This window comes from Fukomys damarensis, unplaced genomic scaffold, assembly GCF_012274545.1.
Source record: "Fukomys damarensis isolate Sample0158 unplaced genomic scaffold, DMR_v1.0_HiC HiC_scaffold_25, whole genome shotgun sequence".
Classification (NCBI taxonomy): domain Eukaryota; kingdom Metazoa; phylum Chordata; class Mammalia; order Rodentia; family Bathyergidae; genus Fukomys; species Fukomys damarensis.
The window spans coordinates 27,660,501-27,676,639 of NW_022900937.1; the positions used below are offsets into that span (position 1 = coordinate 27,660,501).

Below are 16,139 nucleotides of genomic sequence, written 5' to 3' on the forward strand. Positions count from 1 at the left end.
TAAAAAAAAAAAAAAAACAAAAACTGCTATATAGAGTCAATGCCATCCCAGTTGAAATCCTGACAGCAGACTTCACAGTACTTGAGAACGCAATCCAAACATTCATTAACAAGAAGAGACCCAGAATAGCAAAAGCAATTCTAGGCAATAAAGACAAGGAAGGGAGAATCACAATTTCCAATTTGAAACTATACTGCAAAGCCACTGGGATAAAAATAGTACAATGCTGGTAATGAACCAGACCCGAGGACCAGAGGAACAGATTAGAAGATGCAGAAACAACTCCAGACACACTCAGCTACCTCATCTTTGACAAAGTAGCCAAACTCCCTCACTGGAAAAAACATAGCCTCTTTACTAAATGGTGATGGAAAAACTGGGTTTCAACTTTCCACAGATTAAAACTAGATCTCTATCTCTCATCATGAACTGAACTAAAATCAAAATGGATTAAAGATCTAAATATGAAAACAGAAACACTAAACCCTCTGGAAGAGAGATTAGGTAGAACTCTTGAAAACATTGGTGCAGGAAAAGATTTTATGAACATAACCTCAGTCACCCAAGAAGCAGCACAATGAACAAGTGGGATATCTTCTTACTAAAAAGCATCTGCACAGCAAGAAAAACAACCCATAGCGTGAAGAGAAAGCCCACAATCTTGGAAAAACGTTTCACCAGCTATTCCTCAAATAAAGGCCTACTATCTAGAATATGAAATAATTTAAGAAACAGAGACCTCCCAAATTGAAACACACAATCCAAAAATGGGCATCTGAAATAAATAGACATTTCTCAAATAAAGAAGTAGAAATAGCAAATAAACATATGAAAAAGTGTTCAACGTCACTGCTTATTCAAGAGATGCAGAGGAAAACAACACTGAGATTCCAGATCACACCAGGAAGAATGGCTGCTATCAAGAGATCAACCAATAACAAGTGCTCATGAGGCTGTGGGGAAGGAGGAACCCTGATCCTCTGCTGGTGGGAGTGTAGGCTGGTGCAAGCACTGTGGCAATCAGTATGGAGATACCTCAAAGTAGTCCCATTTGAAGGTCCCATTTAACTAAGGTTGTCCTCTGCTGGGTATCTGCCCCACAGAATTAGAAGAATTATATGACAGTTATATTAGTGCACCCATGCTTATAGCAGCACCGTTTGTGTTATCTGAAACTGGGAAGCAGCTCAATTGTCCATCAGCTGGAGGCTGCATAAAGAAAATTCTTTTTTAAATAAATGGAGTACTATTCAGCCATTAAGAAGTGGCTAGAGACATTTATAGCTAAATGGATGTACATTGATGCCATATTCTTAAGTGACATGAAAGGGACACATGTGTAAATAACTAATAGTTTCTCTAGTGTGAGAAACTGAAAGCATAAATAAGGACTAAAAGGCATAATAGATATTGTGACATAGGAAGAAAAGGTGCACAAGGGAAAAGGGGAGACGGAGGGGTAGGGGAAAAGAAAGATGGGAATGGAATTAATATGAGAAAAAGAACAAAAGGAGGAGAAGTTTTTGTAGATAGAGAGGGGTGGAGGGATTGAAGGGAAGGCAGGGAAATAGGGAAAAGATAACAACCAGGATGCATTATGTAAACACACAAATTTCCATTCATCGATGTCATTCTATTGTATACCTTCAAGGTACCAATCAAATTAACTTTGAAAAACAGATAATACAACAGTGCTTGGGCTGCCATCCTGGGACGTGTGACCGAGGAGAGAGGACAACTCCAATCCCATGGTGGAGCCTTCACCACCACACTCACTGCCGCGAGCCTCCTCTTCCATGGGCCTGGAAGAAACCCCTTGGAATTGAGAACCACACAGGTGGAGAAACCCATGATGTGGGCTCAAGTGAAGAAGACAATCCAGGAAGTGCAGGAGCTGGTGGCCAGCCAGGGGCTCCTGCAAACCCCAGAAAATAAGTTTATTGCAGGAAGGCCATCATCACCAGCACTGTATGCAAAAGCCCTGTGTCCAGGAAGGAATATTAGGCCTGTGTGTCAACCCTCCTTTTGTCATGGCCTCCTAAGTAAGCACACAGGTTCCACGGCCTTATGTGGGCCCTGTACTCACAGATATGAATATCACTTTGAATTATACATCACACATCTTACTTATACACTTGAGTATCGAGCCCAGGTCCTCCCGATACAGCTACTGCCTGTCTGCTCAGCCACAAAAGTGTACAGTGCTCCCTGGACACACAATATACACCTTGGGCTGCCACACTTTAGCCTGCCCTCCTCCCCTCCTGCCTTAGAGCTCCTCTCAAGGAGACCAGGGCCAAAACACACCCAGAGCAATCTGTGTTTATAGATTAGGGCCCCAGAGTAAAATCTGTAAGGAGAGACAATTGCTGTTCAGCTTGGCACTGAATCTAATGGTATCAGTATCAGACTACTGTGGACAAAATCCCACTGTGTATTATGCATTATGTGTTATGTACTATGTCTGTGCTCTGCTAAGATCTAAACAAACTGCATCCTGGTCCAGCTCCTGGACATAAAGGGACATGTTCTGTGATGTTTATATTTCCTCTTCCTATGGTGAGAACATGTGTGACTTTTGTTATTTTCTGGTATTTGCAGACAGGAAACAGGACCAGTGTTCATATGGATGCCTGTTACTGAATCTCTCATTTTCAACTGTCATTAACTCTCTCACTCTCTATATATATTTAGGTATTGTTTATCTGTCACAGCTTCATTAGCTGTAACACATAACTGCCCATCTATAAAGTGTGCAAGTAAGTATTAACACACATGGACATTTACACAATCACACACAATTAAAGCTGGGTCCTAAAAGGGGAAAAAATGAGAACCAAGACCTGTCATGTAGAGGTACAAGATCCCAATAAGGAATGCAACTGTACTGTATATCTAAAATGTACCAATAAACTCAATTAAAAAAATAAATAAAGCTGGGTCCTGGCAGGCCCATCCACATATTTTGTGGACTCCTTATGATGCAGTCATCCTTCCTACAGTCTGCTTTGAAGCACATATATGTGTGTGTATAAACATATATATGTGTATATATATATATATATAAATAAACATATATATGTGTATATATATATATATATATATACACATATATATATGTGTGTATATATATATATATTGTGTGTGTGTGTGTATGTGTGGTACCAGGGATCGAACTTGGGTCCTTGTGCTTGTGAGGCAGGCCAACGAACCGCTGAGCTAAATCCCTGGCCATGAACCAAGTATATATTAAGCCTTCCTTGGAAGGCTGAATGGTCGGTCTACAAAGGAGAGTTCTCAGAGTGGAATAAGTGATGGGGAAAGTCCTTCCCTGTGTACCTGTCTGGAGAAAACTCTGGGTGGTCTGTGCTCCCTTCCTCCTCTCAGAGCCTTGAGGGATACCTGGGTTCCCACCTCGAGATCCTGGAGAATTTTGGAGAGTAGCGTGTGGTCCCAGGAGCTCTGCCTGACACCCTCCTCCTGTCAGACCCAGGACTCTGTGCTAGGGAAGCAGCTGCCATCTGTGCTTCTCGACTTCCTCTCTCTCCAGGTTTCTGGGTGCAAACTTAGTTCTATGATGGATCCAAGGAAACTAGAGATACTTCAGTGACGATGCTGCTGTAGGTGAGGTGTGGAGCAAGGTGAGGTTCTGAGGGTGTCATGGCTTCCAGGAAGTGTGGGAGAGCCTGGTCCAAGGTCACTCACGAGGGACAATGGCCTCTGTCTGAGGACATCACCTTAGCTCTGGCTTCAGGAGCCCATGAATGTGCAGCGCCGGGAGGGCAAATCATCTCCTACTTACTATATACTTGCTTCAAAGAAGACTGTGAGAAGGATAAGTGCAGCACTAATCCCTACACAGATTAAAATAGATATTGTAAAGCTTTAGTATTTTACCTTCAGTAGATGTGATGTACAATAATACTGATAGACGCATCAAAATCTATGCATGTCTGGATGTCAGGGAGAGACAAACACAGACAGAAAGAGTCAGGGAGACAAAATACAGAAATTGTAGGGAAAATCATAGCAATGGACTTCCAAAAACCCAAATATACATATCCCACGGTGGAAGTTCAGACCCAAGTCCCACAAGCCTACTTAAGTGAAAGTCACTTGAGACCACAGACACTGCTCTGAGTCCAGCTGGCTGCCCCTCTGCCCTCCTCCCCTCAGTGCAGGGCTCCAAGTGGGGCTGGGCAGAGACAGGGACCCAGGTCTCCTGCGGTGGCCCTGCAGAGAAAACTGTGTGTTCTCATACTCTGTGGAAATGAACAGGAAGGACTTCATTTCCTGAACACAAATGTTTATTTCTGCATGAGACACCTCCACCTCATGGTGATAAAATTAATTTATTTATTCTTAGATGATGTTGGTGACAATTTGACATTTGAAAGCACCTCTCTGAAAATTTGTAAGGTACTTTGAGATGTATGGAGTCATCTTTGTACTTCCCATTAAAGCTACATGAATTACAAGAATAAAGGTAATCAGTGATATCTTTAGGGAGTTTAATTTAACAATGAATATGCCCTTCACACTTCAACGTTTCCTAAGTCATGTGCAGGTTATGTCCCGCAGGGTCTCCTCAGGTCATACAATTATACATCAGCAGAGACTCATTATTCTTCCTTGTCCTTTGTCTCTCTGATGCCAGTGAAGCCTTAGTAACCTGGAGTCCTGGAGTGCTTGCTCCTGTCCCCAAAGGTGCCCTCCTTCTGAGTCATCGTGCTCCTTGAGCTCTGAGCTCCTCACTGGGTTCCCTTGGGCGGTTTGCACACTGGGCTCATGCAGTGCTTCTGGCAGTAGCGATAGGTTGGCGTGAGCGAGTAGAGATGAACAGCGTGAGCGGAGAGGACAGACGCCTCTTACAGGCATCTTCATGATTGAAGTCACATCAGTAGATCCCATGTCACCAGTGGATCAGCTCACCTGGGGGCTCAATTTGACACCCATAAGATGCCAATACCCATTCAGACAGTCTGGAGCCAGCAAGGTCATTCCTGCAGGAAGAGCTCAGGTCTCCTCATTGGCCCAAATGTGTACAGAGAGGACACTGAGGTTGCACAGCAGTTCTTGAATTTAGAAACATCCTCTCAATTCTGATTCCTATTACCTGGAGATCCCCCAGAACCGGCTTCCTTTGCCAGGGCCTGTTAATTATTATTGATCATGATTTCAGTATTACCACATCTTGATTATATGATATGGTTTGCATATTTCTTTCCTCCAGTCCCATGTGAAGTCTGACTGCCAGTCTATCCATTAACAGAAGGCTGACCTTCAAAGAGATGATTGGTTGATGTTTCCATGCCAACTTTCTCGCATATAAACCTGAAACAAACACAGCCATTCCACTCTGCAACATCTCAAATTTGTTACTCTGACTGGAAGAAACTGCACTCTCACATCCCAAGGCTGGGAGGCCCCTGCTCCCAGAAGTTGGAGGCCCTGTAATCGCAAATGCTGTTTTGCGGAAACGGCCGTAATAACACGCACAGCACACAGCAGGGAGCGCGCAACAATTATGTCAAAACCACAGGTTTCACAACTGTGTGAGATCCTTTACTTTCTCAGCATTAAAATGACAGTGGCAAAGGAGTGAGACAGCTGTGCTGGCAGCATCCGGTGTTCTCATTGGCACTGGTGCTCAGGAGCAGAGGAGAGCAGGGCCTAGGAGTGGATGTGTCCACCGGAGAGGAGACCTTGGGCCCAGACAGGGAGCCCCTGCTGCAGCCCCGTCCTGTCCTGATCCAGGGCTTTGGCAGAGTAGCTGCTGAGCTTCCTTGTATAAGTCAAAGTTACCTGTACATTTTGAGGATTACATGCCATGATACATGAGGTCAAAAGGTTTGTTCCAGTGCATGCGCTTCATTCCATTTCTTTATTTTAACAATAAAACAATAAATTTTAAGGTTTTGGTCAATGAAAATACAATGTTTTTTTTTTCTGTTATTTCAGATTTTTAAAGATGAAGACATGAAATATAAAAGCCTTATTCCCTGCAAGCCCAATACTGTAGGATCAGAGCAATAAAACATCCTGTAATCTCTGTACCTGGGCTACAGATTGAGATGTTGATCACCTGTAGAGAAAACTCTCCAGGCTTTTCTCCACATCTGCAGTGAAACTGACTCCCTACCTCAGTGTGTGCCGAGCGCCCCCTGCTGCTCCCGGGTTTCCCTGCAGAGAGGTTTCTGTCTAGGTTCCCATTTGTATCAGATCACTGTGTGTCTTGCACAGTAATACACGGCTGTGTCCTCCTCAGTAACAGAATTCAGCTGCAGAGAGAACTCGTTCTTGCCCGTGTCTCTGGAGATGGAGATGCGGCTCTGGAGGGACGGGCTGTAGCTAGTGCCACCATTGCTATTTATGTACCCCATCCACTCCAGGCTCTTTCCTGGGGGCTGACGGATCCAGCTCCACCAGTAACCACTGGTGATGGAGTAACCAGTGACCTTGCAGGTGAGTGACAGAGTCTCTGAGGGCTTTACCAGGCCTGGCCCCGACTCCTGCAGCTGCACCTGAGACAGGACACCTGTGGAAGCACATTCAGTCCTTGTCAGTTACCTGCAGTGACAAACTCCCCGTGTGTCCTGTGTCTAAAGTCTAGGACACTCACCTTGGAGAGCTGTCACCAGACACAGGAGAAGACCCAACAGCGTCATCTTCTGGACCACAGCCAACCTTCCCCAGACACCTCAGCCCTCTCTGAGGAAAGAGCAGTGAGCTCCACAGCTCGAGAGGGGAATTTGACTGTAGAACTGGTAGATGGATTTGCATATGGAGGAAGTTTCTTCTTACACGAGGGAATGCAGTTCATCGTGCTCCCTGTGTCTGTTAATGCCCCTGGGTTTCTCTATGTGCAAAAGAAAGATGCATATGATTCTGAGAGGAGATAGCACTGGGTGTTTCAGAACAGCACAAGGGACACCAGTAAATCTCAGCTTCTCCCTGCTGGCAGCACAGTGGATACGGAGATGACAGGATTTGAGTTCCCTGCTAAAGGTCCTAAGACAAGAGTTGTGTGCTGTGCCATGCAGGGAGATCACCTGAGATAGGCTTTCAAACTGCCCTGGGCCTGAATAGCACACTATAAAAAGAAAGACTCTCTATGCCTAGTTTCCTTAGGGTTTTGGTCATCAATTTATGCTGGATTTCATCAAACCTTTTTCTGCATCTTTTGAAATGATAATATGGGCTTTGCCTGTGCTTCTGTTTATGTAGCAAATTACATCATGTGTGTTGTACTATCCCCACATCACTGTAACAAATTCTACATGGTCAGGGTGTATGATCCTCTTGATCTTTGTCTGCATTGTGTTTGTAAGTGCCTTATTGAGGATTGTTTCATCTATGTTAGAGATTGATCTGTGGTATTTTTTATTAGATCCTTTATATAAACAAGACTATACATCTTGTGTTATACACATCATTCTGGTAAGACTCTACAACTCCTGTGGGAAGATACTTAGAAGACAAAGAGCAAGTCAAATGGAATGCCATCTTCTAGTTTTTTTCAGGAATCTCCATACTAATTTCCATTGTACTTAGATCTTCAAAACAAGTCATCACACTGCAGTGACTCATGCATACCAATGTTCACAGCAATACAATTTATCATAGCTAAATCCTGGAAGCAGCCTGCATTCCTATCCAGAGATTCCCGGATAAAGAACATGTGGTATTTATTTCTCTACATATAATAGAATACTACTCGGCTATAAAAAAAGACAAATGTGAGACTTAGTAGGGAAATGAATGCCCTCAGAAATAAAATACAGTGACATAAACCAGGCCTGTGAGTTTAAATACTCTATGATATCTCTCATTTGAGTAAGCACAGTACAAACGCCTAAAATGCAGCACAAACCCACTTATTTAATGCAAAATGCCCCCACTGCCATTGAAACTCCACGCTCAGCAGCTGGAGCCGGCTGGGGTCTTGGCTTGCTGGAGCCATGTGGCGCCCACACCTACAGAAGGGTTTTGTGTGCTCTGTAGCACGTGTGCCACAGCTTCTCCACCCCCAAAAAGGGCTCAGCTGTTGAATCACGTGACGCTGTGAACCTTTCTGGCTTTCAGCTTTACAGGATGCTGTGCACACCTATTGTTTAGTTGTCCTGGTCTCAGGAATCCAATCCTGTTTTTCCTCTTTGCCCTCTTCTGCAGGTTCCTCACACTGGTTTGGGTTCATTGAAAACCCTCCAGAGCATATTTAGTGTCACACCTGAAAATCCTCTGTTCTTTCTCTCAGGAATAACACAAATAATATTGATTCATTAATACTAATCTCACTTAGGGCTGAGGATTTCGCTCATTGGTTCTGCTTCCTGGCTCACAAGCACAAGGACACAAGTTCAATCCCGGTACCAAAAAGAAAAAAAAATACTGATTTCATTTAATTGGTAACCTCATTCCATTTCCAAGTAAAATCCATTGTGTGGTGGGACTTTTCTTAACTGGCCCTAAATGTATCTCTGTTTATAAACCACAATACTGAAGGACAGCTTACATATATAAAAACTCATTCTAAACATATTCCTCTTTAAGAATTTTGGCCATTGCTAGGGCTTCAAGTCAGAATTTCTCCAGTAGTGAGTTTTCTCTAAGGGGACCTATAATCATGCTTTTCAGGACACTGTACACAGCTTTCTACCTGCTCAGAGCTCAGGGGACATAGTAGAGGACATTGTATTCCTTGGTAAAGTACTTGGACCCGTATGGGGTCCGCATGTTTTCCTTTTTGCGCAGATCTTTGGCAAATGCACTTGGGCTGAGGAAGCCTCCCTACATGTCCTGGGGAGCCAGGAGGGCTAGAGTCCATCCTCTGTGTAAGGAAGCATCTGTTCCTAACTTGTGGTTGACTGTGTGGACTCTTACCCTGTGTCTCAGGGATGAAACTCCAAGTTTCTTCTCTTCTGCAGCTCTTCTGGGAACAGAATATGGCTGCCATGTGTGGATGTTCAGAAATGTTGCCATGGCCTGGTCTCTCCCTGCCCCTGACCTACTGCCCTAATATTCCTTATGGCTGCTCCAGAGAACATGTTTAATCGCATCTCTTCTGTATTGATCCGTATCCCATGAAGCTACCTGGACTATATTCAAAATAATGCTCACTAACAGAAGGTGAGAGATGCAGCTGGAGGGGCTGGTTCAGTACGAAAGGGTCCTTCTGACTCTGTTGATACAACAGGATGTCAGTCAGGACCTGGAAGTGAGCAGACTCCTCCACCGTTGTCCACAGGCAGGGGAAAGTTGAGCCTCACAGTAGGTCAGCTACAGGTGGCAGCCAACAGTGGGGCTCCTTCCTCTCCTGAACTTTGCAGTGCTGCTCTCTTCTGGGCTTCCTCATCAACTCAAGAGTCATGAAGAACAGGAATCAACAACGATGCTCTTTAGTCCACAGCTGTAACTGTGGGCCACACTCCACTCTTGTTTACTGAGTCGCACTGTGTGTGTTCTGCAGCATTTCTACCACACAGTCGCTGTCTTAGCAATGTTATTACACCTCAGTAGCACATTGTGGAAAGTGAATTTATGGGATATGCCAAGACCATTGGGGAATAAGTGCTGTAGACAGGAGGTTAACCCAGGCACTATGGACCAGAACTCTGTCTTGGTAAAGATGGGCATTAGACCACTCAGTTCTGCATCTGATGTCTCTGTGAACTTTGTTTCCAACAGAATTCCTTCAACTCACCTGATTCACCTAATAAGCTCAACGGATCATGGCACTTACAGCTACAGCTCATCATAAAGTTATTGGAGGTGAACCCACACTTTTCTGCTAATGAATATGTGGAACCAAGGCAATACTGCTTATGAACATAATTATGCTTATTAATATGCCATGTAATAAAGTTATTATGTTAACCCTTAAAATATACTACTGCAGTTATTAAATGGTATCATAGCATGGTAAGGAAAATAAAATAAACCCTATCATTGAAAAAATTTGTCACATTTATCAAGAACTGTGAGGGCTATGTTACTGCTGTTATGAAAATTTCACTCAGTGATCCATTCATAACTGTCATATATGTTAAGATTTCTCATCATTTGTTTTATTTCTTAGTATAAAAACTCCCATCTCCTAAAAACAAGCCAACTCAGGGATAATGCAGGTTAGAAACATGGTGCAGAGCAGGGTGAGGAGATGGAGCCAGAGTTGGCTTTCTAGGTTAGCAGGAATTCATGGGTTGGGTCACGTCTGAGGGATGTCAGTGTCTGAGGACAGCACCTCAGCTCCGCTTTCAGCAGTCTGTGCACACATGGGGGTCAGAACCACCTGTCCTCTCTGTGTGCCCATAACAGCCCTGTTTCACAGAAAACCATGATTAGCAGTGTGACGTGATGTACTATTGGCTGTGAGTTTAGCACTCAAATGAAGTAAAAAAAGAAAGCCAATTAAAACAGAATTATGGCAAATCTTTTTAAATGAATAATGTAAAATCATAACATTCTATCTTAAATATACACTCAATCTAATTAACTGAACTATAGCACAACTATGCATATGTGTGTGTGTGCAGAAGAGACACCAACACAGGCAGAAATAGGCAGGCAGAAAGAAAGAGAAACAATTGTACATGTTTTACAGAATTCTACTGATTACGTCCATTGTGAAAAAGCAGAGAGAGCACAAAATGATTCCAGATTCACAAGGTCAAAAAACTTCAATAGAAAAGTAAGAGTAAGTTAGGCACGAGAAGTCTCTTTAATAAATGGTTTTGGCATAACTGGATATCTACATGCAAATGAATGATAGTGAAACTATGGCATTCGTTATAAAAATTAAATAAAAATGAATGAAATAAAATGTGCAAAATTATTATGAGACATTTACAAGAAAAAGGGAAATCTCATTCACGTTGATTCTTTCCATGAATTTTAAATTTAAACCGTGGAGGCAACAAAATCAGAAACAGGCAAGTCAGAATACATAGAATATAAATCTGTTTTTTCTAAAAGGGAAATAAGCAACATCATAAGGCTATCTGTGAAAGGGAGAGAATATTTATATCTCAGCTATCTAACAAAATTTCAACATCTAACTTAAAAGAAAATTTCACTTTGGTTTGAACGAATGAATAAACAAATGATTCCTTTTGAAAACTGCCTAATATTTGACAGATGTTTCTCTGCAGAGGTGTGTGAATGGCGAACAGGTATATAAGAAGGTTCATGCCATTCCTAACCATCAATGAAATACAAAATTAAACATCACTATTAACCCATTTTTGGTGAAGGTTGCAATTGTTTGAATTTTGCAAAAAAAATTCATATGTATTACCGAGAAAAATTTAAGGGAAAAGAATTTGAAGAGAAAAATTTTTATGTCTCATTTTTATGTGCCATTCTAAACATTAAACACTAGGCATAACTTACTAAATAGCAGTTAACATCTTCAAACTAAAAATATTACAGCATCAATAACTTAGCTTTTTTTTTCCTTAAAAATACAATGAAAGGAATAAAAGACAAACCACAGACTCAGAAAATAAATCTGACTTTTCCTTAATTCTTAAAGAACATGTAATGAAAATTCCCAAGACCTTCTCAGACAGAACCAAATATAAAACTATCCAAAATGCTACAATGATATAAATGACAACACTCGTCTAGGGCTCATGACAAAATGGAAATGTGTCTTTCATCAAAAAATATATTTACACAACCATGACATACCCATTACTTAGAAAATCTAAGAGCAAAACATTGGCCAAAACAAGTCCTGAGGAAGGTAAGTGCAGCAGGACAGAGTCCCTGTAGATAGGAACGCAAATAATTCCTGCATTTTGGGAGAAGATTATGGAGGTGAAGATAGCAATGGTACAGAAGGATCCAAGGGGCTCACTCCACTGGGCTGAAACCTATGTTCTCATACATCTGGTGAGGAGGATTCCACCAGTTTCAGCCCCTCCAGCTCTCCCCACAGGGTGAAGATCGCTTATAGCACAGCTAGAAAGTCTGCAGAAGCCTGGAAGGAAGAATCAGGACTGAGTCGATGAGGGGCAGGCACTTTGCTACAGAGGAGGACAAACATTTCTTAGAGAGGAGCACAGACCCAGCCCTGCCACCTGGACTCCCCAAGGCGCTCAGCTTTGCAGACTCCTGTTGGAGACTCCATCCCTCGACTTTCTGCACGGAAACTTGTACTCAGGGTCCATGAGTCCCACACCTTAGAGAGTTGGACACTCAGACACCCATGGGGCAGCCGTGTCATAAAGCATTTGTCCAAATCCACAGAACTCACAGCCCCAGAAGTGAACTCAGGTGAGAACCATGATTCTGGGAGTTGTAGCATCACAGGTGTTCACCCTGCAGAACACAGCAGAACAGGAGGGCCGGGTGCCGCTGATGGGGTATGTTGTGCTTGAAAGGGCAAGAGATACACAGGAAGTCTCTATGCATTATTCTGTATTTTACTGTGAACATAAATCTGAATTACAACTAAATTTTGCTGAAAAGAAATGGCAGAGACATTCCAGGAGAGATTTAGGTCATTTGTTAGAAATTAAACATAGCATTCTCATATGATGAACTTGGCTTGTAGCTAAGTATCAAACTGATTTTAAATATGTGTCAACACAAATGATTTCTAACCAGTGCTTATGAAAACCTTCTTACTTGGAAGACTTCTCTGTATTTTGTATGTAGGGTGACAATGATATGAACATTTTACCATGAAATTAGGATGCATACTTGTTTCTATTACACCTGTCGTCAGTTACTTCATTCAGTTTTCTAAGCAAGTCTTCAGCCTCATCCTCACTATTGTGTCGGCCCCAGGGCAGCTGGTCCTCCCTGGGGTGCTAACACACTCAGGATGAGGGTGAGCACTCTGTGTCTTGCACAGTAATACCCAGCTGTGTCCTCAGACCTCAGATTGCTCAGCTGCATTTAGGCTGTGCTGGAGGAGGGGTCTGCATTGAGGCTGACCCTTCCCTGGAACTTCTGAGAACACTTAGTGTCACAATGACCAAAGTGGTTCCGTGACATCCACTCCAATCCCCATCCAGGGTGTGGTGGCACCCAGTTTAAGAAGTAGCTGGTGAAAGTATAGCCAGAGCCTTGCAGCAGACTTTTTCTGATGCCTGAGGTATCCTTATCTCTGCCCCAGAAAGCACCAGCTGCCCCTGGTCATGGACACCTGTAGGGAGGAGACAGGCGTGAAGGCAGTGCCCCCTGACAGCTCTAGACCCCTCTTCAGCCCTGAGACAGGACTCCCTTACCTGTAGCAGCGGCCATCAGGAAGAGGATGCTGCAGGTCGAGTCCATGTGGAAGTTGTGCTCTGGGCGATTCTGCAAAGGACAGTGCTGATTGCGGGATGATCTGGGTCACAGCCACATCACGTTACCTCAGTAGGATAAAGTTTTTGCATCATCATCAGGCAGGGATCTTCTTAGTTCCACTGTCTTCCATATCAAGGAAATGGACAATGAAACAACAAAAGGAGAATGAAAAATAAGGATTGGTGGTGAAAAGAGAATATCACTGAGGTGTGTTTTTCATTAAAAAATGTATGACATGTTAACTCTGTGCCCTTGGGATCTGGTCCTGGTCAGCACAAAGAGTCATTTGCCTTCAGAAGGGACATTTGAACATGTTTGCTCTGAAGACATATTTGTTCCCACTCTTTGTTACAGCTCGTGTTGAGATATCACCCCAAAGCCTCATGTGGGTGTGGTGGGGTTTTCTTCTTCAAAGGTGGCTGAATGTGGACGTGTGGTGCTGGGATGAAGCGTGGTGATAGCTAAACCACTCCCTGTGAGTGAATGGCAGGCACTGCCCTGATCTGGTTGTCTGGATGGGATAAAGGGGCAGAAAGATGCTGCTAAAGTCACTTCGTCTGGTTACTGCTTCCTTCCCATGAACTATTGTCCCAGTGCCACTCTGCCCTTGAGCCAGCTAGATAGGGACTGAAACCTGTACCAACTGTAAGGCACAGAATTGTTCTCCTTTAACTTTGATTGTTTAGTATTTTGTCTCAGCATCAAAAGAAAAGTAGCTAATGCACTATGGAATCAAATTTAATTCAGGGACATGAAAATATGGAGTCATGAATGCAGAGTCTCCTGGGGAATGTGTCACGTGGACAGGAACCTTCAGATCCTGACAGGAAATCACACTGGGCCGCCCTTTGCACCTGTCCTGGGCTGACACTGGGCTCAGTGTGACCTGTGCGACCCCTGCTGGTCCTGAGCACCACAGCAGGGAGGTTTCTGTCTGGACTCATACTGAGGTCGCCTCAATGTGTCTCTTGTACAGTAGTACACGGCTGTGTCCTCAACTTTCAGACTGTTCATCAGCAGATGCAGCATGCTTGCAGAGTCATCCCTGGAGATGGTGAATCTGCCTTTCACAGATGTAGTGTAGTCTGTTGTATAACTATTAGCCTTGTTTTTAATACGAGCAACCCATTCTAGGCCCTTTCCTGGAGCCTGGCGGACCCAGTGCATGTAGTAATTGCTGAAGGTGAATCCCGAGGTCACACAGGAGAGTTTCAGGGACCCCTCAGGCTGCACCAAGCCTCCTCCAGACTCCACCAGCTGCACCTCACACTGCACACCTGCAAACAGAGAAACTTCTTGCTCAGGAGAATGTCACACATGACCACTGTTTATCCTACTCTGGTCCACACACACACACGAACTCTCTCTTATTCTTCATTAGTTACCTTTTATAAGAGCAACCAGGAAAACCCAGCTCAGCACAAGCTCCATGGTGAGCAGCCTGTGCTCAGTCCTGATCACTGAGGGGAAACAGCTGGGACCACGGCTGGGCTCCTCTGCAGAGCTGCAGGGTCAGGGCTGGGCTACTTTTATCAGCAGACAGTGGCCCTATTTGCATGGCCTCTTGCTCTATAACTCTTCTTTTCCATCCCATTAAGGCTAAAGCATTTTGGGTGTTGCCACTCCTATCAGGGTGAGGCTCCTGTCTTCAGTAACCCCTTGGTGCACAGAACTATGCTATTTCCAATCAGTGTACTAAGTCAGCACTGCACATCCTTCAGTGCAGCATCACACACCCTGGATTCACCAGCTCTGAAGTATCCCAGATATAGTGCATGATGCAGTGGGGGACATCGAGATGCAAGCCTGGCCGGTGCACAGCCTGGGACCCAGTAAAGATCAGCTGGACAGAGCATAAACACTCAAACACTGCTGTGTGGCCATGATGAGACATAGAGCCTGGACTATAACTGTATTAGTCAATGCTTACTAGAGAAACAAATTTAGTGATAGATAGACAGACAGACAGATACATAGATAGGATTCACAACTGTAGGAGAAAATGGCAGAGTGGCAAATGCTAGGAACGCATCTTCTCCAGAAGGAGGTATTGAGAGTCTGGAAAACAACAGTCTGGAGATGAACCAAAGTGAGTGGAGGCTGGGCTGGGATTTAGATCAGTGGCACCGTGCCCACCTCACAAGCGCAAGACCTGAACTGAAAATGCCTTGTACTGAAAACAAAACAAGGTGAATGGAGGGGACAGAGAAGTGACCAAGAAGAAAAACTAGGATTCATTGCTGCAGAAGAGATAGCACCACAGACCAGAGACAGCACAGTGCACTGGAAGTGGGCAGGCAGCAAAAACAACTCTGCTCCTCCCTGAGAAATGGAACCCTGACCCGGGCCAAGCTGTCTTCCAGAGTCAGTGGATGATGAGTGAGATGAAGCTGTGCCCTGGCTCACAGTCATGTGGAGCAGCAATAGGGAGGGGAGTTTGCCATTTTATGTGAAAGGGCTTGGGGCTCAAACTGGCAGCAGAACATCCCAAGGGTTGCTTCACCTCAAAAGTCCCCGAGTGGAAGGAGGGAAGGGTCATCCAGGCACAGATGACTGCCAGGATTTGGACCACATTCTGGGAAATTCAGCTGAGGGATAGGCCCTGCAATGCCCCAGACTCCACTCCCGTGGCTGCCAAAAGCATCTTAGCCCTAGTACCAAAGAAAGGGAGAGTCCCCCTGCTCTGCAACACTGCAAGCATCCTCGGCCAGTGGCATGATGGGGAGTGGTGTTTCCACAAGTCCCCTGTTGAGCAACCTGTGGCACAGTGACCTTGGGTAGTGATACATCAAGGATGGCCAGGTTGGTGCTCCCCTGATCTACAAGTTGGTGCTCCCCTG

The 16,139-nt window shown here is 44.2% G+C and overlaps 1 gene segment (V, D, J or C); it reads right to left on the reverse strand.

Annotated features, from left to right (window-relative positions):
* Positions 1-6,003: 6,003 nt before the first annotated feature.
* On the reverse strand, positions 6,004-15,298 carry LOC104865488. The segment is given in 4 exon segments: positions 6,004-6,538; positions 6,623-6,859; positions 13,239-13,422; positions 14,685-15,298. Coding segments are annotated over 2 exon segments (366 nt in total).
* Positions 15,299-16,139: the final 841 nt, after the last annotated feature.